We start from the raw sequence: 25,276 nt of genomic DNA, 5'->3' as shown, positions 1-25,276 counted from the left end.
CGATTTCTTGATTGGCTCTTTGCTGTTCTGTAAAATCTCTAGCATCTAAAAAACACACATACACCACAATACAAGACATTATATAAAAAAAAGTTAATTTTTGTTATTATTTTTTAATGTACCACCCACAGTTTGAGAACAACTGCTCTATCGCATTCTTCTGCTGACTGGCTAAATGGGTAAGATATGAATGTGGTCACATTGGTGAAATGGACTAATAAATACACAACCATTTTGAATATTACATTTTATTTTTATGATTGATCTCTGTGGAGCATTAAACATGTTGAAGATAAAAGGTAATGAATCCAGCAGTGATCTAGTTTAGATTACATCAAAATTGCACTTTAATTGCACTCTAAACAGACGTGTCTATCAAATGGAAATCATGAGCCTTTTTCGAGATGCCGCATGGCTATAAAACAATACAAAAGCAAAACTGAGCAAAAACAAATAACATAACATCAGTATACAACTTCCTCTAAATCCTCATTACAAACGAGAGATTGTAAGATAAGTTATTGAATTTACAGGTAATATCACTTCAGTTTGTAGTATTTGTTTGGAATAACAGATCATACAAAATACACAAAATGTAGAGAATGTTCAAAAAACAAAGTAATTAAAAAAAGCAATGGTTGTTTTGTCGCAGTAGCAACAAAGCTAATCACACACAGCATTTTCAAATGTTCAGAACTCAGACAAATTCAGTCAGACAACGCACACATTTTAGGTTAACCAAATCCCACATCAGATCCGATATGAGAAAACATTACTGTTAAGTGACTGAACTGTGTGATAACAATGGCGGCATTTATTCAAAAGTTATAAATTAAATACTGATGATTTTCTGTACAGACATCTTTCCTTTTAATTTAGGAAAAATAACCAGTTTTTACAATCTTCCCTCAGATCCGACCAGAGATGTGACGACTGCAATAATGTATCATGTAGAGGCATCATCTTTAACATATACATTGTAGTGCAAAGAAATATCAAAACAGACCACGTACATATTGGCACTAATATGCTGCGAGAGAAAAATGTGATCTTTCTTTGATTTGTTGAGTTTACACTGTATGCATGCAATCAATAGCAAACATATCAGTACCTTTTCTTTTCTCACTTCTCCTCTCACAGACATTTATATCCTCACTGCTACTCAGTAACATGTTTTTCTCAAATCCTTCTCTGTTCTGGGTTTTAATAAGAATACTTTGACTATGTTGACAAACAAATGTTTAAAATTGGATTTTGTTTGTACACACTGATTGAAAGGCTCCTGAGTACAGTGGCCATTCCTTATGCCAACAAACAACATTACTGTATTGCAGAGCAACTCAGATAATCTGTGTAGACCTTTTAAGGCAAACACTTTTTTTTAAAATATTGCAGTGGTTCTTGTTCTGTTATTACTAGTGTTTTAATTAAGTGCTCACCTTTTTTCCAGAGGGAAAAGTTCACCCTAACAATGAGCTGAGACCCCGATCAGTCAGTAACTGAGAATCCCAAACAAAACCTCACAGGCCCACAGGTGGGTAATATCTCCTTCAGACCTCAATTCACACATGAATAGAAAAATATGCTCCACCGTACAAGTACATGATTGATTAAAAAACTTGTCATAGGAAAACAACAAACTAAAATGGAAACAATATTTTCTCATTCATTAGTCAGAACATTTTATTTTATACAATCTTTAAAAAGCCTTTACAAAAACAGTATCTGAAGAAGGAGGCAGTCCATTTAGGCATACAAATTAATGTTTTTTTCCCTTTCGGGGTGACTTCTGATCACTTTAATGTTTGTGGTGCTCTCAGATGAATTCATTGGTCAAATGTTTCAAAGTAAAATAAATCCTAAATCAATCTCGTTCATATGGGTCATGATGAAAATCTTTTTTAGGTAACTGTTCACTTCATATTTGGTGTGTTCACACTTGTAGTTAGGTTTGCTTAGTTCGTTTGGCATTTTTATCACCGAAACTAAAGATACCGAACCTAAAGGCATAGGGATACGTTCACATACTGATTAGTCGGCTTTAATGCCGTATTGCCTATTTTGCGACGGAACTTACTGAACGTCCAAAACAATGCTGCATGCTGGGATAAATGCGCTCATTGTATGTGCGCAGCCTACATTATGATGGTGTTTTGACCAACTAAGAACTCGTGAATAGCTTATAAAATATGTAAAGGAATCAAAACAGCGGCAGGAAGTCCTCCGCCACACACACAAACGAAGATCTGCTCTGAGGAGACACAGTTCTGCCTGTTCCGAACTGTGATGGGCAACATCGCGACTATGATGAGAAAAAACAGCTATGCTTGAGCATTCTGTCCTTTTTAGGGTCACATCTTCCTGTTTTTGGTTCGTTTACACGTCTCTGGTTAGTTTTTTTTTTGTTCATATATAATTCGGACCGCACCAGAGTTTGTTCGGAAGCGGACCGATACTCATCTTTTCAGGGGGCTCGGTCCACTTGTTTGGTGCGCACCAGGGTTCAGACGGCAGCGTTCACACTTATACAAATGAACTGCACTAGCAGAGCAATCGCACCAGGGTTCGTTTAAATCAAGCCAAACATGACAAGTGTGAACACACCCAAAAAATTCTAAATTCATCTAGCTTTAGAACTTATGTAAGTTACATAAATTCAGCCCCATGCAGAACACTTTATTTTTTGCCATCATAACATGATCATAGGGCAATATCTGTGTTCACTTGAAAAAGCCACAGTCTGTCTGCTCTCTAATGTCCCTTTTGATTCAAGAGAGTTTGAGCTTTCTTCATGTCTAGGGAGGTTTTAGTCTTAGTTAAAATACAGGGATATAAACTCCTTGGAAGTTTTTTTCCTCCCCATGCTGCCAGTGGCAATAGACATTAATGCTAGTGTGATATGTCCCTAATCTAAAACATTAAAAACGAAACTTTCTGAAAAAAACATATCTCTGTATAGAAAGCGAGGCTAAAGCTTGAAGTTGTATCTCTGGACAGAAAGTGACACTTTAAGCTTGAAATGCATTCCAATTAAAGACAGAACAATACCATTACCATGACATTACTGTAAAGGAACAATTTAGACAATTTCTGGCAAATTACTAAACCCTTGTTGGGTTTTTAGTATCCGAGTGTAGTATTTACTCAACCCACATCTGACAGCTACTCTAAACCTATTGTTGATCACAGCTGCAGCAACAGCATGAAATCACTGAACATATTTAGACAATCTGAAAAAGAGAGAAATAAAAAGAAAAAATGGCAACAATCAGTTTCAGAGGATGGAAAGAGAAGAAAATCAATGTTGAGGATTCAATGACACAGTACAGCTGATTTTATTTCAATTAGCATTACCACAAATTTTGATAAGATAAAATATTAAAATTCATGAGTATAAACAGTAATGCATGACAAGACGAAAAAGTCTCAATATTTGTAAGATTTTATTTTTATGTATAAACACTGTACATAAATTACTTTCTCTGCGACTAATATTGTACGGATAAGTGGAATTTTTTTTATTTAAAAAAAAATCCATAAAGATATTCTAACATCTCTTGTCAAAGTACCGGTCAGTTATGAGATATATATTTATATATTTTGTTCTGTCAGTTTCCGCTCTATTCACCACTTGGGTTGGTTCAGTAATGAGATTGTACACTCAGATTTGATTATATGAACCACAACTGTGTCCCTTAACAAAATCAAAGCAGAAGAGAAACGATCAACTAGCTCACAGTCTGAAACCTCAGTCCTCACTAGTCGACAAAATTTAGCAGAAAACAAGGATGCCCAGGACAGTTTGAACCACTGAATTAGTCACTGTCTTGTGAAAAAAGACATTATATTAGTTCATCTGGGTGCAGTGGTATTTGCATGTAAACACATTTGCTTTTTTCCCTCCATTTTATCACTGACCAAGTCACCTTTAAGGTTTTATATAAAAAGCAAAAAAAAAAAAAAAAGAAGACAAAAACAAATCATAACTGAGTTTTTTCTTTTCTTGGGTTGCTCTCTTAGAGAGTCCATTATCCATTCAATGCAATAATGTGGACAAATATGTAGAATGGGGGTGTGGTTCAGTCAATTAGAGGAAGTGCCTCAAGTTTCTTTTTTGTATAATTGCAGTGTGTGTGTGGCACTTAGGCACATCTCCTCACTTCTCTGACATAAACACTTTCCCTTAAGTCTCTGGGATAGGAGTTCTGGGAGTGTGTACACAGGAGAGAGGAGCTTGGGGAGAAGAGGGGCAGTAGTCTGTTGAAAAGCCTGTGCTGTACAGACTGTTACCTCTTCCCGATCTCGCTCTGCCTCAGGAACTGGATATTGTTGGCACTGTCGGCCAGTTCAGGGTACTGCTCCACTGATAGTACATAGTAGCCGTCATAACCCAGCACCTTCCCAGAGCTGAGCAACTGCCTCTTCTCCCCCTCTGTCCAAAGACGCACTCCCTCCTCCCCATCACGCACACGCTGCTGCTCCCGCGCCCATGCACTTGACAGTGCTCTTTGGCGGGCCTGCTCTAAGACACGTGCCTTCTCCTCGTCCAGTGTCATGCCATAGCGCACATGCAGAGCCAATGCGCCATACTGCAACTCCACATCTGCAAAGCGACGTGTCCGCCCATTGACCACGGTCGTGGACTGTGACACTGTTACGTTGACACCGTTCTCTAGACTCTTGCGACCGCTCGTGAGTCGCAGGGCGCCCAGGTCACTCTCGGGCAGGCTGGTCTTTATAAAGTAGTGCGTGTCACGGCCTTCCACTGTGAAGTGCAGGTCCTCTAGATAGAAGGCATTGTTGAGGACAGTGGCCACTTTAATGCAGTCCTCATTTGCTATGTTCAGTGCGTTAGTGGCCACCTGGCCTTTACTGGTAATGGCAAGCATCACACCTTTACCAATGAGGGATTTGACTGTTGCAAACCACAGCCAAGGTTTTTCCCGGCTTGAACGTCGTCGGCTTAACTGGATCTCTGGCATCCTCTCAAAAGATAAGAAAGCCTTGGCTTGCCTCATAACCTCCTGCTGGACCCCTGAGATGGACTAAAGTTGGCAGAAAAAAACAAAACACATTAGATAATTAGAATGATTTTTCTTGAGAAGGAGTTTCAACTTGAATGATACAAATTAAATGACTTTGTTTTTCATCGCATTCTTTTAAACTAAAATTGCAAATTTTAAAAAGATCCAGTTAAGTAGTTTATGTAGGACAGAGAAAGTCAAACATATTCATAAGATTCATAAGGGAAAATGCATTAGATGGCATACCGGTAGGTCATCCCATAGTTGACTCTTCCTCATTTCCAGTGAGGGTTGGGTGAGGTCAAATTTAGGGATGGGAAATCCTGGGATGACATTATGCAGATGAAAGCCAAATGTCACAAGCCAGATGTTGACATCTATAAAAGAAAGAACAGACATTGTAAAAAAACCCCTAATCAATTAAACTAATTAAAATCATGGTGCCACAAACAAAACACCAATACAGCATGCCAGAAGGGCCTTCTCTTACCTGTGACATACTCCTTGACTTCATGCACCTTGCTGATGGGATTATTATTGCGGAACATGTACAAGTTGAAGGGAGCTGGGTCTTTACCCACCCTGGTCCAGGTGCTAATATCTGGGGTGGTCCAACGGCCTGCTTGAATGTCATAGTCTCGCTCTCCAAAGTGCAGCAATCTGGTTAAAGGGTCATATAGGCCACCATGGAATCCAATAACCAACTGGAAGTCAGGGTTAGAATCAAAGTAGATCTCTCCATAAGCAGTATATTGCACCTGCTTGAGGAGAAGCCCATTGCTGCTGAATACTGCAAGTGGTGTTCCTGTGTTGTCACATGCGATGTAAAACTCCTCACCACTGCTGATCTCCATGGCAAACAGATGGCCTTGTAGGTCATAGTAGAGCGAGGTAATTTCAGAGCTTGAGTGGTTGTACACATGGGTGATGCGTGTTGGGTAGTTGAGGTCCGCATAAAAGAACTGAAGGTGCTGGCCCAGACTATTACGAGAGGCCAGACGTCTTCCTAGCCCATCATAGCGGTACTGGATGGTCCAGCCACTGGCTTTACTATGCACCCGAACCAAGAGCCCTTTGGAGTTGTACTCAAAAATCTCTGCACCCCTTTGCCGCAGAAAGCCATCTTCATCCATACGATACTGCACATCGCCCAGCCGTGTGATGCGGTCCCGTAGGTCATAGCGGAGGGGAGTGAGTCGTGCACTGTTGCCAGGGTTCAGCAGATGTAAGTTGCCATTCAGGTCATAATTATACCGCCACATCATTTTTTCATTTAGGTAGACTGTCTGCAGCTGCCCGTCCACATCATACTCATAGCCATATTTGGTGGTGTTGGCGAAAGGGCCAATCTTTATTTCCCTTTTGGTGACACGGCCCATGTTGTCATACTGGATGGTGATCCAGTACATGAGGGAGCGGAAGATCTCGTACTGGATCTCCTTGATGCGGCCATGTACGTCAAAGTGCTTTGTATAGGTCATTACAGCTGTTGATATGATCTGATTAATATCATAATAGATTACTCCGAATTTTCCAAACTGCTCTACCTTGCCGGAGATGTCGTCAAATTGATAAAGGTCTATAGGAAGAGGGGTCTCGTTGATGACTCCTTGCATGCTGGTGACTCGGAAGCTATTGTCATAGGTGTAGTCAAAGCGGGCATTAACCATGCCATCCTCACTGAAGCGGAATATCTGCCGGTCCACCAGAGGACCTATCTGTCGATATCTGATAGAACAAATGAAACCCTCACTCTGAAGGTTGACAGTTTTCAGCACACCTGCTGTCTCATCGTAGGTGAAGCTGACCCGTGTGCTGTCGTATAAGATCTCGGACAACTTGTTCTGTCTCCGGTACTTATAGAGGACACGCCGGCCAGTGCCCAAGTGTGCCACCCGCAAGAGCTGGCCATCCTCACTGTAGTCCACTGTAACTGAGGCATTACTTTCAGGTGGATTGTAGATGTTGCGGTAGTAACCGACAGACCGGATAGTTTGCATGGTGTGACGGGCCACACTTGGCATAGTGATGGCAGAGAGTCGATCCTGCAGATCGTAATCAAAAATGTACTGCCGCTGGCTGTGTAATAGCAGCACCATGGACTGTAAATCAAAAGGTGGGAGAGAGGAGAAATTAACCTAAACAATTAATTACTCTTTCATGCTTTTCTTACATACTATTAAAATGCAAATGGTGTGTAAAAGCAGGTATTAACGCTCCATTTAGTGATTAGTTCTTTGCCTAATTGAGTTCTCCTTGACCCTCAAGCTTCTAAATGCAGGTCTGTTGAATGTGCGTTGCTGCATAAATATGAGGCTTTAGCCTCATGATGTGCCCATACTTATCTCAATAAGGTGGGTTGAAAACGGTTTTCGTGCTCTGAATATTGTGGAACTGGAGCATCAATAAAAAGGGGTTTTAAAATGCATCTGTATGCTAAGCTGGAAGCTTGAGGTAAACAAACAAGTCAGCAAGTTGTCTTTGAGTTATGAATGATGGAGGCCTCATGTTTATTCTGTGCCTGTTTTGGGTCTTGTTGGACAATGTGAGAGGTGAGTTGAAGCAAAGGATGATAAATAAGTGTTTCATGCTGTGGGGCTTAAGTATGGACATCCCCAGACCCTTTCGTTGAATGGATCTGAGACTGTGGCATTCAGAGCTACCGCATCACTCCACCTATATTCATGTCTTGCTTGGTAAAATAAGCACACTGACTGATGTCTGCAGATTTTGAGGGATATCCTTAGAGGCCTCTCCATCTTGGGGAATTGCTACAGGAGGTGTCTACCTTTGAGAAGCCTTCACCTTGTCAACCATACTTGGACAGACATTATTCTAGTTCCCTAGGCACTGCTGGTGGCGTATGTTTGATTTCCTCTCACTGGTCACGCTACCTGCGCATGTGGCAGGCGACGGAAAGACAGACTATCCATGCATATTTAATCTACACATTTGCACACCATGGTTTTCCTTGCCACAAAAATTTTGTGGCTGTAGCTGAGTGCTCTCTTAAGGGAAACTCACTTTTTATTAAACTGAAACTCTGTAAAAAACATTTCATTTCATTATAATTAAATGTCCATAGACAAAAGTGTACAGCATACAACAGCAAAAAAGCTGGGATGTACTGCAAGTTTGAAGGGTTGGGATACAAGTTAATCTTTTCATATCACTATTTGTCTCTATATTTATGGTATCATTAGGCTGAGCTCAAAACACGAGTTTTCCCTGCAGTCTCATTTTAAGACTGTAACTTTGTCTATAGGAGACTTTACAAAGCAAATTTCCTCTCAACAAACATCCACAACATCCAGTTTCTCTCCCTTTCTGCACACACCAGTTTCTGAAGTCTATAAACCTCCCACATAAATTTCGGACCCTTAGATAACTAGGGGTCTTTGTTAGGGGTGCAACGGATCGCAGTTGATCCGTGATCCATACAGACCAGGCCCCACGGTTCGGCATGCATGTGATTTGCGGATTAACTGCTAAGTTTAACCATCATAGAGTGGTAAGACAAAACGCGTTCAAATGATTACATTTAAGTTATAAAGTTGTAAAGCAAAGTTACATTTAACCCCCCACCCCAACCCCCATATATATACTGTATATAATTATTTATTTATTTTTTGCTGATCCTAAAAACTATCCGATCCGTGGCTCAAAAACCTTAAATGATCCGAACCGTGAGTTTTGTGATCCGTCGCCCCACTAGTCATTGCAGTATAGATATTTCTCTGGACCAACAAACTTCATGTTTGTACTGCTGACACAGTGATGATAATAATAGTGTGCTTCAGGAAGACCACTTCAAAGGGAGTAACCATCAGGAAATCTCAGTTATGATGGCGGATTGTGGACACCTTGAACTCAAAGAAACAGTCCAACCTGAAATTAAGCTTGCCCCCATTTTGTTCCAACCCAATATTCTTATGTGAAACACATAATTATTATGCAGATTGTCCAGGCTGCATTCCCATACAAGGAAAGTGGAATATTCATACTATCAATTTCCAAAAAGCATTTACCCTTAAGGCCAAGCCTTACATAGGTTAGACTTTTGTTCATAAAATTGTTCATAAAAATTAGTACTTTCCAAACAAATCCATTTATATCTTTATAATTCTGATTGAGACGTTTTAAACTTCCTTGCAAAATAACCTTTGGAAATTTCAGACAAATAACACAACACATATGCAACACGCTCTAGCAAATCTTCTGGTATAAGAGGCCTAGCTACTGTTTAAAAAATTCACAATTCTCACCTTGTCCAAATAGGTGTAACTCCAGGTTTTGCCATCAGCAAAGGTTCTGGAGACTATGCGTCCCTGGCTGTCGTATTCTACCCTCTCAATTGTGGGTCCTCTCTGAAGGCTTGTGACCTGGCCAGTGTTGGAATAGGTGAGGTTGACAGACATCAGCTTACTGCTGGGCACCCACAGTGTAGGATGACCAGAGGCATCATAGACGATCTTCAGAAGGAACTTTCGATGGTCATCATATATTTTCTCTGAGCGCAGTGAGCGGTCATAGTCCACAGAGAGCAGGTTTCTACCGTTGACCTTTGTGATAGGAAAACAGAATATTTTACTGATTAGAACATTCATTGCTAACAACAGGTATATTATTTTTGGGTGGAGTTGGTTACCCTAGTTTCAGAGACATATATTGCCTTGATGACAGAATAGAACATACAAATTTCATACATATTGGTCATCAACACAAACAATATATATAGAAAACATAATAGAGAATTTAGAAGAGAAATAGATAGTCTGGTTCACTGACAGAAGCAGATGAATAGACAAAAGCTTTTCTTAAGCCGTTCTCTGATATGTGTCTGTGGGTTGTGTGTCAAAGATGAAGCCTCTTGTTTCAGTGTTTGCAGAAATACTAATGCATATTTTAAAATGCCAATAATTTAGCACTCTCAAATCAGTCATGCCAAAAAGAGCATTATGCATTATTCTGACTACGCCAGTAAACACATCTAATATATATGACTGTTGACAAAGAGTTTTCAAAATTACATTTTTTACATACCCTGAGTTTCCTGCCGAACACAACAACCTTGCCCCTGTTCTGTTCTTTTCTGAAGCGCCACTCCACCAAGTTCTGTCCATTTTCTCCAGGCAGCGTCATGTTTCTTCTGGCCACTGTTGGGTTGGATGCGCCTGCAAGAATATGAGGCTCGGTCTGGAAGTGAGAGTCCATTCCATTGGCGTAGATGACCCTCATAGAGTTGTCATAGCCCACCTGGTAGCTGTTTCTTAGTTGATCTATGAAGAGGAAAACAGTGAAATGAGAAGTAGTGGGGGGAAAAGCAGGAGAAGATAGGTTATAAAGGATTATATTAAGACTGTTAATTCAGTGTGGCAGGATCACCACCTTGATTTTCATTCTCAAGTCGGATCATATCTAGTTAAGGAGGTTCGAAAAGGATTTGTAAAAAGAAAACCCCATGACACATTAACTACTTTGGTTTGTGCTGTGGTTGGACTTTAACATATAAATACATAATTTTCTTTAATCTATCTAAATTAATTTTAATCTAATGACTTTTCCCAAATTGGCATTAAGTCACCCTATTGCTGCCTGTTAATTCTCTCTATAAAGCAGATGGGTGTAATTTCTGCATCACCAAACAAAATTTTATGTTTTGATTATGCCAGTGATTATACTTCTTACGAAATCAACCTACAGATGTCTTACTTGTTGTCTTTGCATATTAAGCTGGGCTAAGTTTTTTAAAAGTATTTCAATTCAGCTTTAAACTGTGCTATGCAGATGTATTATTTCAGAACCCAGCTGTCCAGTTTGTATTCCCTGTGGTGCTGTGATTATAGTGAAACTATAAATTACCATCTGACAATTTTAGCTCTAATGAATGAGTAATGAGTGTTTGGTCATTAATATTGATTTAACCTGTGAGTTACAGCTTGATTAGCAGTGTGGAACATTTCCAAGACTTAAAGCAACAGGTCAGTTCAAGCACCATCAGGGCATTGTTAATAATAATACAGCAGAGATATGGCGCACCTTGAACTAATGTGTAAAATGAGTCAATGGAGGAGAGGTTGGTGGTGATGCTGACATCGTCGTCTCGTCCTGAGGTCTCAATGTCCACTGTTAGGGCTCTGTCCATCTCTCCAATCAGACTGGTGATAATCCCGGTGGGGAATGTCACGTTGGTTAGGCGTCCTTCACTATCATAGCTGAAAATCAAAAATGCCATTACAGCACCTTTTGCAGTTGGACCTCACTTATGTGTGGTCAGCAGTTCTAATGATGGAATGACATTAAGCAGACTAGTGTGCATGTACGGTTTAGAGTCAGTCTTGTTTGGGCCTTGTTTATGTATGCTATCTGACAGAAGTCAAATGGACAATCTGCTTGTGTACACTAGTCAAAGAAAAATGTGGCATAAACAAAAGTGCATAAAAAATGTGAAATAGGCTGTTTCTTTCCAGTGGGGTTTGCTTTTTGACAAATGCTGCCTAGTTTGAGTTGCCTTACACTCAACTGGCCGGAGAACATTAAAAAAAATATATAAAATGGGAATTAATTCTTATCCACAAACATAATAAAAAATGGACTCATTGAAGTCATCATTAAGGTCTGTCAATGGCTGCAATGTCTTTGTGGTTATTGCAGGGTAGGTGCACAGACACTGAGTCCAACATGTTTGCCAGAAGGACCTACCCCAGACTGGCATTATGCAAAACATTTTGGTACACCACCAGCTGGAAAATGTAATTCAAATTCATTTAGCATTTTCACCATGCTCCAAATAGCATGTGGTGAAATTAAATGGTAGGTTTTGTAACTACATGCTGCATTTTTGAAGACTTAGAGAGGCATTATTAAACCCTACAGCAGGAATGTGCACTACAACATCAATGAATCCAAAATGTCAAGGCTGACAAAACTTCACATCTTAAAATAATATTAAAAAAAGTAAAAACTCAAACGTCATTACTTTTTTAAAATTCAGTATGTATTTGCATATATATGAGACCACACTGAATATCTTAATTTAAAATCTAATAATAATAAAAAAGAGATGTGCTGTGCTGTAGTGTAAAGGAATTAGAACCACTCACTCATAAAATGTGGTCCAGCCAATTTGGATGCTTTTGGTGGCTAGCAAGCCGCTGTTTCCATGGTAGGTGAAGAGCACTAGTTCCTGCCCCTGTGCTGTGAGGGTCTTAAGCCCTCCGTTTGTACCAATTGTCAGCCAAATTACCTGGTTGTCAGGGGCAACAATGCGCACTGGCATTCGATTGGGGTCACGACGAACCCGGAGAGTATTTCCACTGCTATCTGTTACAGCGGTGACATCATCCTCATTGCTATAGCTAAAGTTGTACTTATAGTCACCAGTGACTAAGCTCATAGTAAACTGATGTGTTCCATTGGAGTCAAACACATAAAGTTCTTGCGAGGCAGGTGATGCAACTTCAAAAAGACCTGAAGAGCCTTGCGGAGGTCGATTGTGACGTATGGCACGGATTCTAATGTTTCCCAGGTCAGCTACATAGAGCGTTCCATCAGGAGAGACCACCAGAGAGGAAGGAGAATTTAGCCTTGCGTCTTTGGCATACCCATCGCCCGTCTGGTAACAGTCACAGTTTGCGTCGTTCTTGCAGTCACAGTCGGAGGGCGCTCCTGCCAAGTGAGAAATCTCACCATCCGTGCTGACTTGTCTGATGCGGTTGATCTTCTTTTCATCCGTCTCAGAAATATAGAGCACACCGCTGTATGACAAAGAAATGGCTGTTGCACCTTCTAGAGTGGTCTGGATGGCACGCTTTCCCATGGTGTACTCGATGCCTGGCACCTGGCAATGCATAGGTCTGCCTGCCACAATGCGCACCTGCCTGTTCTCGGTTATCTGTAGTACAACGTTGTTGTCAAGCACATAGATAGAGTTGTCCATAGGGTTGATGGCCAGGTCTGTAGGCCACTCTAAACGCACCTGGAGAAAGGACAGATCAAACAAACAGCTTACAAAAACTTGCATGCATATACACACAGACACAGACACATTATTACATCTACCGCCTGCTCTCTCACTCTGTGCACAGTTGATGTTTGGGTCTGACACTGATGAAGAAGGATCTGTTACTTTGGAGGCTTAATACATTGGGTGCCCCTAGTTCATTCGATTTGCCTGTCGCTGGGTCATTTATTTTGCAATGGGATGCAATTCCTCAGCGCCTACAGGGAACAACTGTCTGGCAAACAAAAGCCCAACCAGAACAACATTGTCCACATGGATGACTGGAATACCTCCACTGCTTCAACAAGGCTGTTAAAGAATGTTTGCAAGGACAGTCTTTTTTGGATGTCTATTAATAAAATAAAATGCTTCACCACCACACACTTTCTCTCAAACATACAGAGAAAAGTGCAAGTATTCTTTCCTTGATTATACACTGTCTTGTCTGTCTGAATTATCTGGTTTCAATATTTCTTGAATACAGTCTCGACAACTTCAATAACGCTGCCAAGTGCCAGTGGGGAAAAGTTATGCAACTGCATAATCTATAACTCACTCTAGTGAAGATAAGCTGACAATGTAATTTTCAGTCTGTTCCTAAAGCTTTGAATGAACACTAATGGAGACTTATTCTCAATGAAATCAACTTATATGGCATAATTGGGACTTTATTTAACCAGGTGTCTTCATTTCTACTCCTTGGTTCTCTTTCTGCTCTTTCACTCTTTTCCTTCTTGCTATGAACCTGCACCCTGACCACACAGGCAGGTTAAGCGTCTTTGAAGAGCACCACATTAAAGCGTAATGGTTCTGAACTACAGCAGCTCCTGTGGATAAAAGCTTTCTCTGCTCAGCCATGGCCCATCTGTGATTCCACCTTCTACATAATGCATGAACTTAAGACCAGATTTTACTTAGGGCAAACGGATTTTACTTGGGTGCGCCACAACATGCCACCTAAAATGTTTCATCAACCCTCAGGTCACCACCTGATATGCAAAAGGACAACTTGGTAGCCTTAGAGTACTTTTTATGCTCAAGGGACAAACTTGATTTAGACTGAACATTTTGAAACCCAGATTTAACCGAAGATTTCCTTGAAGAGTTTTTTGAGTTATTTTCTGCTGTCCCTATTGGCCTAACTGCAGGTAGGTGACAGTTGTGTAGGTTGAGCTGTATATATGCTTAATGATGCACATCAATGACTTGCTACAGCAAACGTTTGGGTAATTGTGAGGCTGACACCAACTGTCTGGGTCTGTCCATACTTCACTGAGCTTCACTGAGCCTGGACCCAAGGGTATGTTAGACAACCGCCTTATGTCTCGTCCCCAATCTCCATCACTTAGACAGAGACAAATGGGATTGGTGGGGAGACCAGGAAAAAATAAAGAGAGGGGAGAAAGGATTTTGCCTAAGATAGTGGATACATTTCAAAGTTTACTAAACACTGCATATCACCCCATTTCAAGCAAAAGGCCCTCTTGATAATAAAGTTGCAGGTAAAATGGAGTCTCACTCCTACACTCACAATAGAGATTACCAAATTAGACAATTACCAAAGAACACAATTTCTTGTTTGTTGGGTTATCTGATATGGTAGTCTTGGACTGCTGAGACTCAACGACATTAATGTAGCATCACATATATTTTCAGCTATACTCATTGCAGACATACTCTATTTGCAGTCAGCGATGATTCATTTATTCCAGAATGTGCCCGATCAGAGTGGGGTACCGAGATAAAAACGAATAGTAGTCAGCTGATCATGTGATCCCAACATGGAGATCACATGTTGAGAAAAACTGCTCCATGTAAAATAAAACAGCTTTTATTAGGCTACTGATTTGACTGCAGTCTTAATCTCATAGAAGTGTTCATCATATCAATCATATTTTTCAAATGTACTATTTATTCCTTTGTGTACAACTTTTTTTAATGAGGAAAAAACTGCAGAGTGGACCTGCCAATGATGTTTTCCACAGACTCATTATTCTAAGCTGATTAGATGGAGAGCAGCCATGGGGGGGAGCTCCAGGTCTTCAAGAAAGTTCCTCTGGTATTTGTTTGGGTGGAGGCTGCTACAGAGGGCTGATCTCAGGCTTTTGGTTTGTCTTGAGGTCAGTGGATGGATAGAAGGTCATAGTGCAGTGGTTTTTAATTTAAAAGTCTGCATGCTCTACAACTCTTTGTTATGGTCCTTTAAATAATAAGCTATTACTTGCAGAGTTTCAGATAATACAAATGTTTAATTATTATAAACAAATTGTAAATAAATACAAAATAATATTAAAAAGTATCAAGGACAACAAGAAAAACAATCCTGCCTTCCAGTTCAAATGAGGCAACAGTTTCAGTTGCTTCCAGCCTCTGTTTTTATCTTTGAAACAAGGCCAGTCATCCTAACACCATTTCACTGATAAAGCAAGAGAATCCGGTTAAAACGGCTATATCTTTGTACTGAGAATCACAGATCGCATTCTGAAATAAATCGGAGTTTGACCTTTCTGCCCTTTAATATTTTGTTTTAGCCCAGAGGCATAACTGGACTGAATTCAACTCTATAAACCATACAACGCTCAGGTTAGCAGTATTACAGCTTTTTCTTTTGTTGCAGCAACACATGGACAAATTCAAATTTAAGTTTCAAGTGCACTAAGCAGTGATGTAGAGCAGGTGAGTATAGATATATATACCTGTCCGATATGCATGCTGGTATCACAGGTCAGAGGGCGAGCAGAGGTAAGGTCATTAGAGCCCAGCAGTGTTGAGATGATGCCATTCCGGTCTACTTTCCGGATCATGGTACCATCCACAAAATAGATGAACCCGTTCTTATCCACAGCAATGCCTACATAGAGAGGGGGAGGGGGCAGATGTGAAATCTGCAAATAGACACACACACTGCACCTGCAAACAGGCGAAACACGACTGGTACACATGTCACGCTTGCCCCTGTGGTTTCCAGGTCACTGAAGACGCGGCGCTTGGTGAATTATTCACAATGTGCTTTTGGGTGGTGAATTATTCCTGAGCTAAGAGTGATGTTGAGAGCAAGTAATATGCAGGAAGATATGTTTTTTTTTAAAATCTAGTCAGAGCTAAAACCAAGAGGCAAGGAACTGAACCCTCTGGTGCTCTGATTGAGTGAGTATCATAGGCCTCACTAGTTCTCTCAGAGAAATGTGCTTAATGGCTGGATGTTGCGGTGTTGATAACTTCAAATGAAACAAGCAAAATAGTTTTTTTGTATTATTTGTGCATTTGTATGTGCGAGAGAGAGAACAGAAGTGTGTCATGTTTAGCTATAGCAGTCCATATTGATTTACAGGTGTTCAGTCTCTTTACCTTTGGGTCCCAGCAGTAGCGCCTCGGTGGCCTTGCCTCCATCCCCACATCGAGCCTCGTCAAATGGCAGACACTGTTCTCCAGTCCCAGCCACAACCTCTGCGTTCTGCAACAGCTCTTTGGTTCCTGTTAGGGCTTTAGGCCTGAAGATTCGTCGTGAGTTGGTGTCCGAAACATACAGCTGACCTGTCATCGGGTCTGTTGCTAGGTAGTACCTATGTGCAGGATTGTTGCTAATGGGGCAAAAGTAAAAATTTCATAATTACAAGAATGTCAGTATTGTTCACCTATTTATACATATATATAAAACAGATAAAACGACACAAGTTAATTTTATAAGTTTAAGGTATGGAATGGATAACTGAACAGGTCGGCATGAAAACGTTAAAAACAATTCTTTCTGTTTTAGTAGATGTCTCATGTCCGTAAACCACTATGGTAATAACCATAAAATTACAAACACAAAGTTAAGTTCTTAGTTGTTGAAGGCCTACAGATGTATAGAAACGTGATCATCACTGAACTTAGGCTATTGTGTTTTATTGTTGAAGTGAATGTACTTGTTTGGCCCGGCTAGCTAGAGGGGAAAGTAGTTGAGCACTCTGTCAGAGTGAACCTAATGTGTTATGACTGGAAATCACTATCGTCTGACACAACCATAATGATGCCCACCAAACTGTCACATCCTTTCAATCATTTGCACTTCCCACCGCACTCCTATGACAAAGGAAAAAGCCAGCAAGGAACATGAAGTGATGTATCTGTTGAAGAAAATCAACAACTTGTCGCAGTGTTTCAATTAGAAGCGACTAAGGACTAAGAATAGCGCAGACACCTTGCAAGAGGGTTGGCTTTGGGGCAGACAAACAGATGCTGGCTGCTGTAGCTGAAACCTCTGCTTTGTACAGTAACTCACTAACTTTTATTTATATTTTTAGATAACCTCACTTACTGATCTAAAATCAAATTTACAAAGTTGTAGCTTTGTATTGGGCTATGTTTGAGCTGATCCATGGTCATTTTTTGGTTATCAGATATTTTGCTCAGTGCCAAAACCTAGTGAGCTGCTTATAGAGGTATGATTTTCAGGCACCATAGGCATGCTCCCATTGTGAAGGGACTTCAACCCTGCTCCTAGGTACCCACTTTTCCTCAAAGTTGAGCCACCCTATCATTATCATTCACAACAACCCTAATCAAACACACCTGAACCAGCTCCTCAGCATTGCTTGAAAATCAAAGGCAGATGTGCTGAAGCAGGTTGGAAATAAACTTAGCAGGACAGTGGGTCTCCAGAATCTTAGGTCAGAACCTCTGACCTAAGGTATCTCATTTTAGTGGTGTTTGGAAGGCAGCAAAGAAGCTCATTATGTTTTGGAACAGAGCTAAAGTTCTGTTACCTGTAATGTGTTTATTTGTTTTTCATTTTACCACTAACTTTTCATTTGAGTTTTTAATGCAATGCTTACTTAACTGAACAATTTGATGGCTACATGCTAATGTTTTAATGTATTATTTACTTATAATTATTAATAGCATTAAAGATGATCTAATTAAATTTATTTAATATATTTAATTTTCAAAGAGTAAAAAAAGAAAGAAAAGTTTTTGCTATGGTACCGAAAAATGGTACAGAGAACCGTGGAATTTGACTGGTATTGGTACTGACTACTGAAATATCGGTACCATATCGTCAACCCTATTTCACAGAAAAGCAATATTCAGTAGATTTGTACATCTTTCACATGTGCTAATTGCACTGTTTACAGCATGCAGCAGCAACTTAGGAAAAGACCAAAGGGCTAAGAAGGTCTCCGGGTTATGTTAGTTATTGTTGCTATGTGGCACAAATGCCACATCGCACTTACAGTAAATATAGGTCAAACAGACTAAAAATAATATACAATTTTGTAGTGCCAAATGGAAACAAATGTGAGTTCTGGGAGTGAAGCAGGGAAGGTAGAGGCTTAGAGACGGCTTGGTTTAAGGACACTGAGGCTTGGTGTCAATAATCTCCAAAGTTGATGAGGCTCTGTGGAGCATTAGGCTATATGGGCGTGACATGATGACACATACAGATGAGCCGAGACATAGGACAAGAGGAAGTCGAAGGCTAGCCATTAGGTGGCTTGTAATGTTCACCAGCCAGAAACAGTGCTTGTGAATTAATAACTCTTAGCACTTATTAATTCAGAGTCATTAATGCTTAATGTGTCGTTTTTGTTTCTCAGAAGCATTGAGAAATGTTGGTGAAAAGATGGATGCGTCTAAAAATACACCCTTTTAATTACGTCAACTGAACTATTTTGCCCACACACAATGTAACCATAGTGAAGTTGGCCACTAATTCCATTTTAAATGATTTGGTAGGAGACAGAGAGGAACGGTTAGCATGTCCATGGGATTCCTAAATTTATCCCTGGTTGCAAATTTATTCAACAGGCTCTAATGGCTTTGGCTGGCCCACTTCAAATTACTCGCATTTATTTCCATTCATGAGCTCCATACGTCTGCGATTAAACCCTACAGAGGTTTCAAACTGAACTTAATGTAGGATATCAACATCTACAGCGCTCTGTACATCGCCCCTCAACTGGAACTATTCAAACATCTGTGGGATGATGAGGGTCTATTTGCAGTGTTTATCAGGAACTTCTGCTTGTACAGGGCGGAGGCATTTGGAGCTGAAGTACTGGAAACCTGTCAAGAGAGGTTTATGTCCTGAATCCTTCCTGAGAAAACAGGTCTACACCAGTGTCAGCTAAAATGGACGTCTGTGTATTTTACTTAAACCTTTTCTGGCCAGAGAATCAAAAGATGAAAATTCAAAAAAACAAACATTGCTTTCTAAGCTACATGAGGTATCTTTTGACTTTCTGGTATATGCAATACGCCACATTAAAAGAAAATGTTTTACTTGAGTTCTACATAAATGCCTCAGCTAAGCTTCCCTTATATCCACAAAGTGAAGAAAGAGGTTTCCCAGAGCAAGACAAAACAGTTGAAAGGAATTTCTCATTGTTTTGGGAAGACATGAGAATTTGGGATTAGTGATGTTGATTTATAAACCACTGACAAACTAAATTTGTGTTTGAAGAAATATTATAGCCATTATGTTGAATTATACTAACCATTTTGTCAGGAATTCAGATCTGTTGTCATAACCTGTATAGTAGTGTTTTCAATGGAACCACACCATTCCTGCACTATCAATAGAGACATCTGAAGAAGTCCTTACTATATAGTGAAGTTCAAGTCTGAGACCACATTGACAATCTAGGATACAAAATGTCATTTAATCCTGGAATTAAATAACTGAAAAAACTAGTTCTTTGTATAAAGGGTCAAATTTACTTCAAGCATCCTGTATGTGCAATTGATCACATGATTATCAGGTTTCACACACACGTGTGGAAATCATGCATGTTGATGATATAATTTGTAATAAAAAAAAACATTACTAGTGGTCTTAGACTTTCAGACCTCACTTTATAAAGATTTGGGCAATGAGCTTTAAAGCAAATGAAGTAAGTTAAATAATACCAAGAAAATCTAAAACTTTAAGAATGATCTCAAAATGTCATTGTTTCTCCAGAAACATCTGAGGCAGATAACACACATTTACATTACTTCTGGTGACATGCAACAACTATCACTTAAAAATAAATAAATAGACTGCACCGGAATGGAAGGAGCTGTGCATTAATGAGATGGCTTACCTATGTCTGAAATCTTTATTTCTTAGGATAGCAGAGGAAAAAAAGAACAGAAGCATGAGAGATAAGAAAAGGGAGAGAGAGTGTAAAACAGCACAAGCACATAAATCTTGTCAAGAAAGAGAAAAAAACAGGTGTGCATATATTAATCACATAGACAGGAAATAACGCAGCGAGATGGGCTGTTAACTGTACTTTGTCTGGTTTCTTAAACAGAGTTGGATGTGTGAATATTCCACCTGGGAACTGAAGAACAGTATGAGCTCACAGCACATGCTGAGGTTAACTGGCCCATAATAGCAAATTGATTGTGTCCCAGACAATGAAAAGCAATTCCTTAAACATTGCCTTTAGCCGCACAGAAGCCACGCTGTGAATATGTCACACAGAGGACCACCATTTCATTTTCTACATCCATGTGTTTAAGTGCTTTAATGAAGGAATTTAATTTACAGGAGCAGCAGACACACAAAGATGATACTGAAACCTGTTAAGTGCTGGGCCATTTATAGAGAACTCGTGTGAGTGCACATATGAGACATTTTTGTGTGGGTATCAAGTTGGGGGCAGATGGAATGAAAGGAAGATGATAAGATAAGGTTAAAAATACAGTAAGTGTCAATGACATAAAGACACAGGCATGGAAAACATGAGATGGAAAACGAGAGGCGGCTAAAAGGACGAGACAGGCGATTTAAGGGGAAAGAGAAAGGAATAAGAGATAAGGAAAGAAAGGAGATAAGAGGTAGCGGTCATGTATCACCGCAATGGCTAAATGAGGTGCTGCAGGAGAGCAGAGAGTGACATGGAGGGCCCTCTAGGCCCCGCCGAGTGTGAGGGAAGAATTTATGATCATTTCAGCGAGAGTCTATAAAAGACCCGAGACACGGCTCTGATTTCATATAGAGGAACCCTGAGAGCACTTTGAAAGAATATCTACGCGTCTCTGTGTGGATGTGTGAGCCCACTCTAGATCTAAGGAAAGGAAATGACAGGTCTTGAGGTTTGAAAGAAGAGGGCACATGTGTTCACCTCATGGTTGTAATGTATCAGTTCTGCACCTCTGCACTTCATGGTGTTTTGATTATTCACACACTGTGATCACAGTCTGGAGAGAATACAGTTTGAATATTTGAGATAGTTTAGATTATTAAATTAATATAGGCATGCTACACTCATATATGTTTTTAAACGGACACTAAACAATCAATACCAATCTTTCTATTACAGAGGTGGCACATTTGACAGTGCTTTTTGGTCATACTTTCATGTTAAAGGGAAAATCTGTCATCATTTACTAACCCTCATGTCACTCCGAAAACGTAGGCCTTTTTTATCTTCTGAGGAACACAAAAGGAGTTCTTTTTTTCCAGGCTGCTCTTTTCTATACAATGAAAGTGACTGGAGACTGGGGCTGTTGAGCTTCTGACAGCCCAGGTAATCATTCACTTTGATTGACTGGAGAAGAGCATCCAGGACATACAAAAATAACTCCTTTAGGGTTCCACAAAAGAAAAAAAAAGAAAAAAAACACATACACTTTGTCACTTCTTTACATTTAACATTTATGCATTTTACATTGCATTTCAAGGTACACATTTTACATTCTTCAGTATGTAATCAGTTCTTGCTTTCCCTGGAAATCGAACCCATGACCTTGGTGTTGCAAGCGCCAACGCTCAACTTTTTGAACTACAGGAAATCTTTAATGATTTAAAAATGCATTTTTATGATATTTAGAGGACCAGCAGTGGTGTTGTAACTTTTGGCTAAACTGCTGTAAAAGAATGATGAGATTTGTTTTTGAATGTCAACTGAAATTGAAATGAAGCTTAACCACAATAAATTTTGGTGGCAAATAAATACACTATAATCAACAAAATACAACTATATTTCAATAAAAAATAAACATATTTGTTGAAATGATCATCTTTGCTACCATATTATTAAAAATCTCAGTGATTACTCTCTTTGAAGAAACAAAAAACTTAGTTTAGTTGGGTTGGCAGACAAACTCAGAGATAAACACTGTTATTTCTCTGAGCTCAGTAAATAAACACACAGACACACAACCTTTGATGTGGGCTGGACGAGCTCAATAGAAGGCTTGTGTTGGATCATAAAAAAAGCGAGGTATGGGAATATGTATTTCTTCTCGTCTTAGGGGGGGCGAGAGCACCGGTAATGAGTCACTCTCTACAGACGAGAACTCCGTCACTGTCAGCACGTTCTTTTCAGAACACATGAGCCTTTTACTGGGCCGGGTGCCCCATTTTACAGTCTAACAACATAAAGTATTCATATCATTAGCACAAAGGCTACATCAGACTGTCTTTTATACCTCTTTTAAATTCCTTTCATTCCTCTTTTACTAGCGTGCGTTTCTTACCTCAGCTCCATAACACTGGTAACGTTTCCTGAGGGAAAGATGCGTCTGATGTAGTTGAAGTCACCGACAAACAGGCTGCCATCGGATCCACAGGCGAGGGCCACTGGAGCCAGCAGTTTGTTGCCGTCAGCCTGGCCATTACAGCTGGGGCAGGAGATACTGCGCCTGCGCCCATTACCCATAATGGTGCTGATCACTGGAGGCTGCTGGGAGACGAAGACGTTCTCACCGTTGCCCTTGTACAGGATGCCTGCAGGACAGGAAGAGAGGGTTGTGTGGGTGAACTACTTAACTGTTTATCATAATATAGCTGATTTTGGAAAGATGGAGAAGCTAAATAAAAAAATTAATATCATGATCTATATCCATAGCTGTGATTTATATAATGTAACATTAATCCAGTACTCTAATCTGATTGGGTAAATAAGTTCACAGTTTGTATCACACTCTGTCTGTGTATGCAGCATTCCAGACAGCCAATATCTGTGTATGTATAATATACACAGACATGTATATAATATATACAGACATCATAGTGTGTCCTGACATTCCCCCAGTGGTAACCCGAGGAAATGCTTTGCTCACGGGCAGAAATGTGATAGTTCATGGAAAACCCCGTTCAGTTATCAGTTATCAGCCTAGACTTTTGAACAACTAGACCACCCTACACCAATCATAAAGTAATCAAAGCAAAAGACAAAAAATCTGTAAAAATTTAATAAGCTATACCCATTTAGTAAATGAGAAGAGAGTTTATCTATGCAATATCTCATTACTGCTATAATAACCCATAAATCCCATGCACATCAAGCGGTCTGTGTAGTTTATTCAATATTCTACCTCTTTATCCATACCTTTGGCTAAATAGGATATTAATTTTTTTTTTTTTTTATCATTTTAATTATATAAATTAGGCAGAAATAAACTAGAAAACATATCAAACTAACATTACGAACAATTAGGAAAAAATAACTGCTTCTTATCTTACGTATTAGCATTTCTTAAACAGTAATTAATTTTTGCTTTTGAATATTTTATTCTCAGATAATTTGCACCGTAATGTAATGTTATCAAAGGGTGTTGCCGTTTTCAGACTGGTTCACAAAACTGTCTGCTTTATAGTAACGTAGCATTCTGATAATTCTACTGTTAATATATTCAGCAGCGAGAAAAGGGGAAATCTGGCAGCAGTTCAGAATCAATAAACAGCCCAAACACATGCTGCTAAAATGATTATATGGCACAGGCAACTTAAGAAAATCAATTAATCAAATCACATGATGAAATGACTGTTGGGTGCATCACAGTCTTTATATATACTGCATATCTTTAATATGTCTTTTTGTTTTTGTCCCCTGGTATAAATTCAAAATGAAAAACTAACAATGACCTGATTCCCACAGTTAAAACGATTTTAAAATCGTTTTAACTAAACTGCGTGAACAACTTATTATTCAAGTTATTATTCATTGCACTAAAGTTTTTTCTATCTGTGACTGCACCACTTCAATTCTGAATCCAGGTAATACACCGTGGTTAATCTTATAGCCACAGCAATTTTGAATTTGCTTGCTTGTAAGTTTGAGTATATTTGGGGGGAAAGCATACATGAATGTGTTTCTGATAGTCTCGCTGTATATTTGTGTGTGTGTGTGTGCATGTTAAACACAGTGTGGAAATGCCACAGGGTGCGAGTTTGGGCTGTGTGATGAGCTTGGTTGGCCCTAGGTTTGGATTTGATCCTCAATGCTGTCCTTTAATATTCTCCCTCAGGATATATTTTAATAGTGCACTAATAGCAACAACCGATCGACCCTATATGCTAACGTTTCCCGTTTCCTTGTTCCTCAGACAGCAGCAAAATTAGTACTCCTTTTATTTTATGAGAAGCAGGAATTGTATACAAATACCAAATAACATGTGTAACACAGGTAAACAAAAATAACCAATGTTAGTAAAATTATACATTTTAAATAAGAGAAAACATGCCACAACTGTATAAGCCCTGGGCAATCTGCAAAATGACCCCACACCCCCATCCCCCCCAAAAAATTCATACAACATTCCTTGTCAACTTTTTGAGAAACATGGTGACTGAAGCCTGTTACAGGCAGAAGAGATCAAGCCTCTGGTTAGCAATAAGTAGAACACGGGGGGTCTTTTATCATACCCTAGAGTGGGGGGAAAAAGGTATGAAGAGTTTTTTGATCTTTCTTTAATGCTGGTTAGGATCAAGGGGGCACTAGGAGAGGAGGGTCAGCAGGAACCATCACTAAAGTGTGCATTTATAGATAGCAATATCATCATGTAATATGAAAGTGAATTGCAAATGTTGGAGGAGGAAAGACAAGCATCAGCACCTGTACATTCACATTTTGTAAATGAGCATATTGGTTTGTTGACATCTAACTTACCACTAATAGGTTCTAATAAAAATTCTTCGAATAGTGAAGTATGTACCATCATCATATTTTAAAGATTACAACTTGATACGAGTAAGCAAGCCTTTGAAATGTTAATAAATGTGCAGCTATTGTCAATAAGGAATTTATAAAATATTGAATATCTACCTGCTTTCATGGTGGAAAAAAAAACCCCATTAAATTTTAACAACTAGTTTTTGAAATGTAAAGTGTGTTGAAAAAGCATGTTGCTTCAGCATGTTTTCTCCATTCATTTGAGCAGGTCAATACTGCATAAATGTATTACAGCACTACAGTAATACAGTTTATTAAGAAAACAGGGCATCCTTAAATACTAGATGAACTATACCCCACACGAAACTCAAACTATCTGG

The 25,276-nt window shown here is 39.5% G+C and overlaps 1 protein-coding gene across 1 annotated transcript in view; it reads right to left on the bottom strand.

The window, feature by feature from the left end:
- Window positions 1-3,427: 3,427 nt before the first annotated feature.
- The window catches only part of tenm3 (teneurin transmembrane protein 3), a 274,509-nt gene continuing 252,660 nt past the window's right edge, over window positions 3,428-25,276 (bottom strand). The window contains exons 22-32 of the mRNA XM_079616081.1: window positions 22,480-22,729; window positions 20,094-20,114; window positions 16,375-16,607; window positions 15,723-15,877; window positions 12,128-13,002; window positions 11,064-11,239; window positions 10,068-10,303; window positions 9,290-9,586; window positions 5,515-7,126; window positions 5,271-5,401; window positions 3,428-5,045 (exon numbers count right to left, since the gene is read on the bottom strand). Of these exons, the coding sequence (XP_079472207.1) occupies window positions 4,287-5,045; window positions 5,271-5,401; window positions 5,515-7,126; window positions 9,290-9,586; window positions 10,068-10,303; window positions 11,064-11,239; window positions 12,128-13,002; window positions 15,723-15,877; window positions 16,375-16,607; window positions 20,094-20,114; window positions 22,480-22,729 (4,745 nt within the window). The 3' untranslated portion in view covers window positions 3,428-4,286. The remainder of the gene's footprint in view (window positions 5,046-5,270; window positions 5,402-5,514; window positions 7,127-9,289; window positions 9,587-10,067; window positions 10,304-11,063; window positions 11,240-12,127; window positions 13,003-15,722; window positions 15,878-16,374; window positions 16,608-20,093; window positions 20,115-22,479; window positions 22,730-25,276) is intronic.

Source organism: Phoxinus phoxinus (assembly GCF_949152265.1).
Source record: "Phoxinus phoxinus genome assembly, chromosome: 6".
Classification (NCBI taxonomy): domain Eukaryota; kingdom Metazoa; phylum Chordata; class Actinopteri; order Cypriniformes; family Leuciscidae; genus Phoxinus; species Phoxinus phoxinus.
The sequence above is the reverse complement of the archived record's forward strand: the minus strand, read 5'-3'. Positions and strand labels throughout refer to the sequence as shown.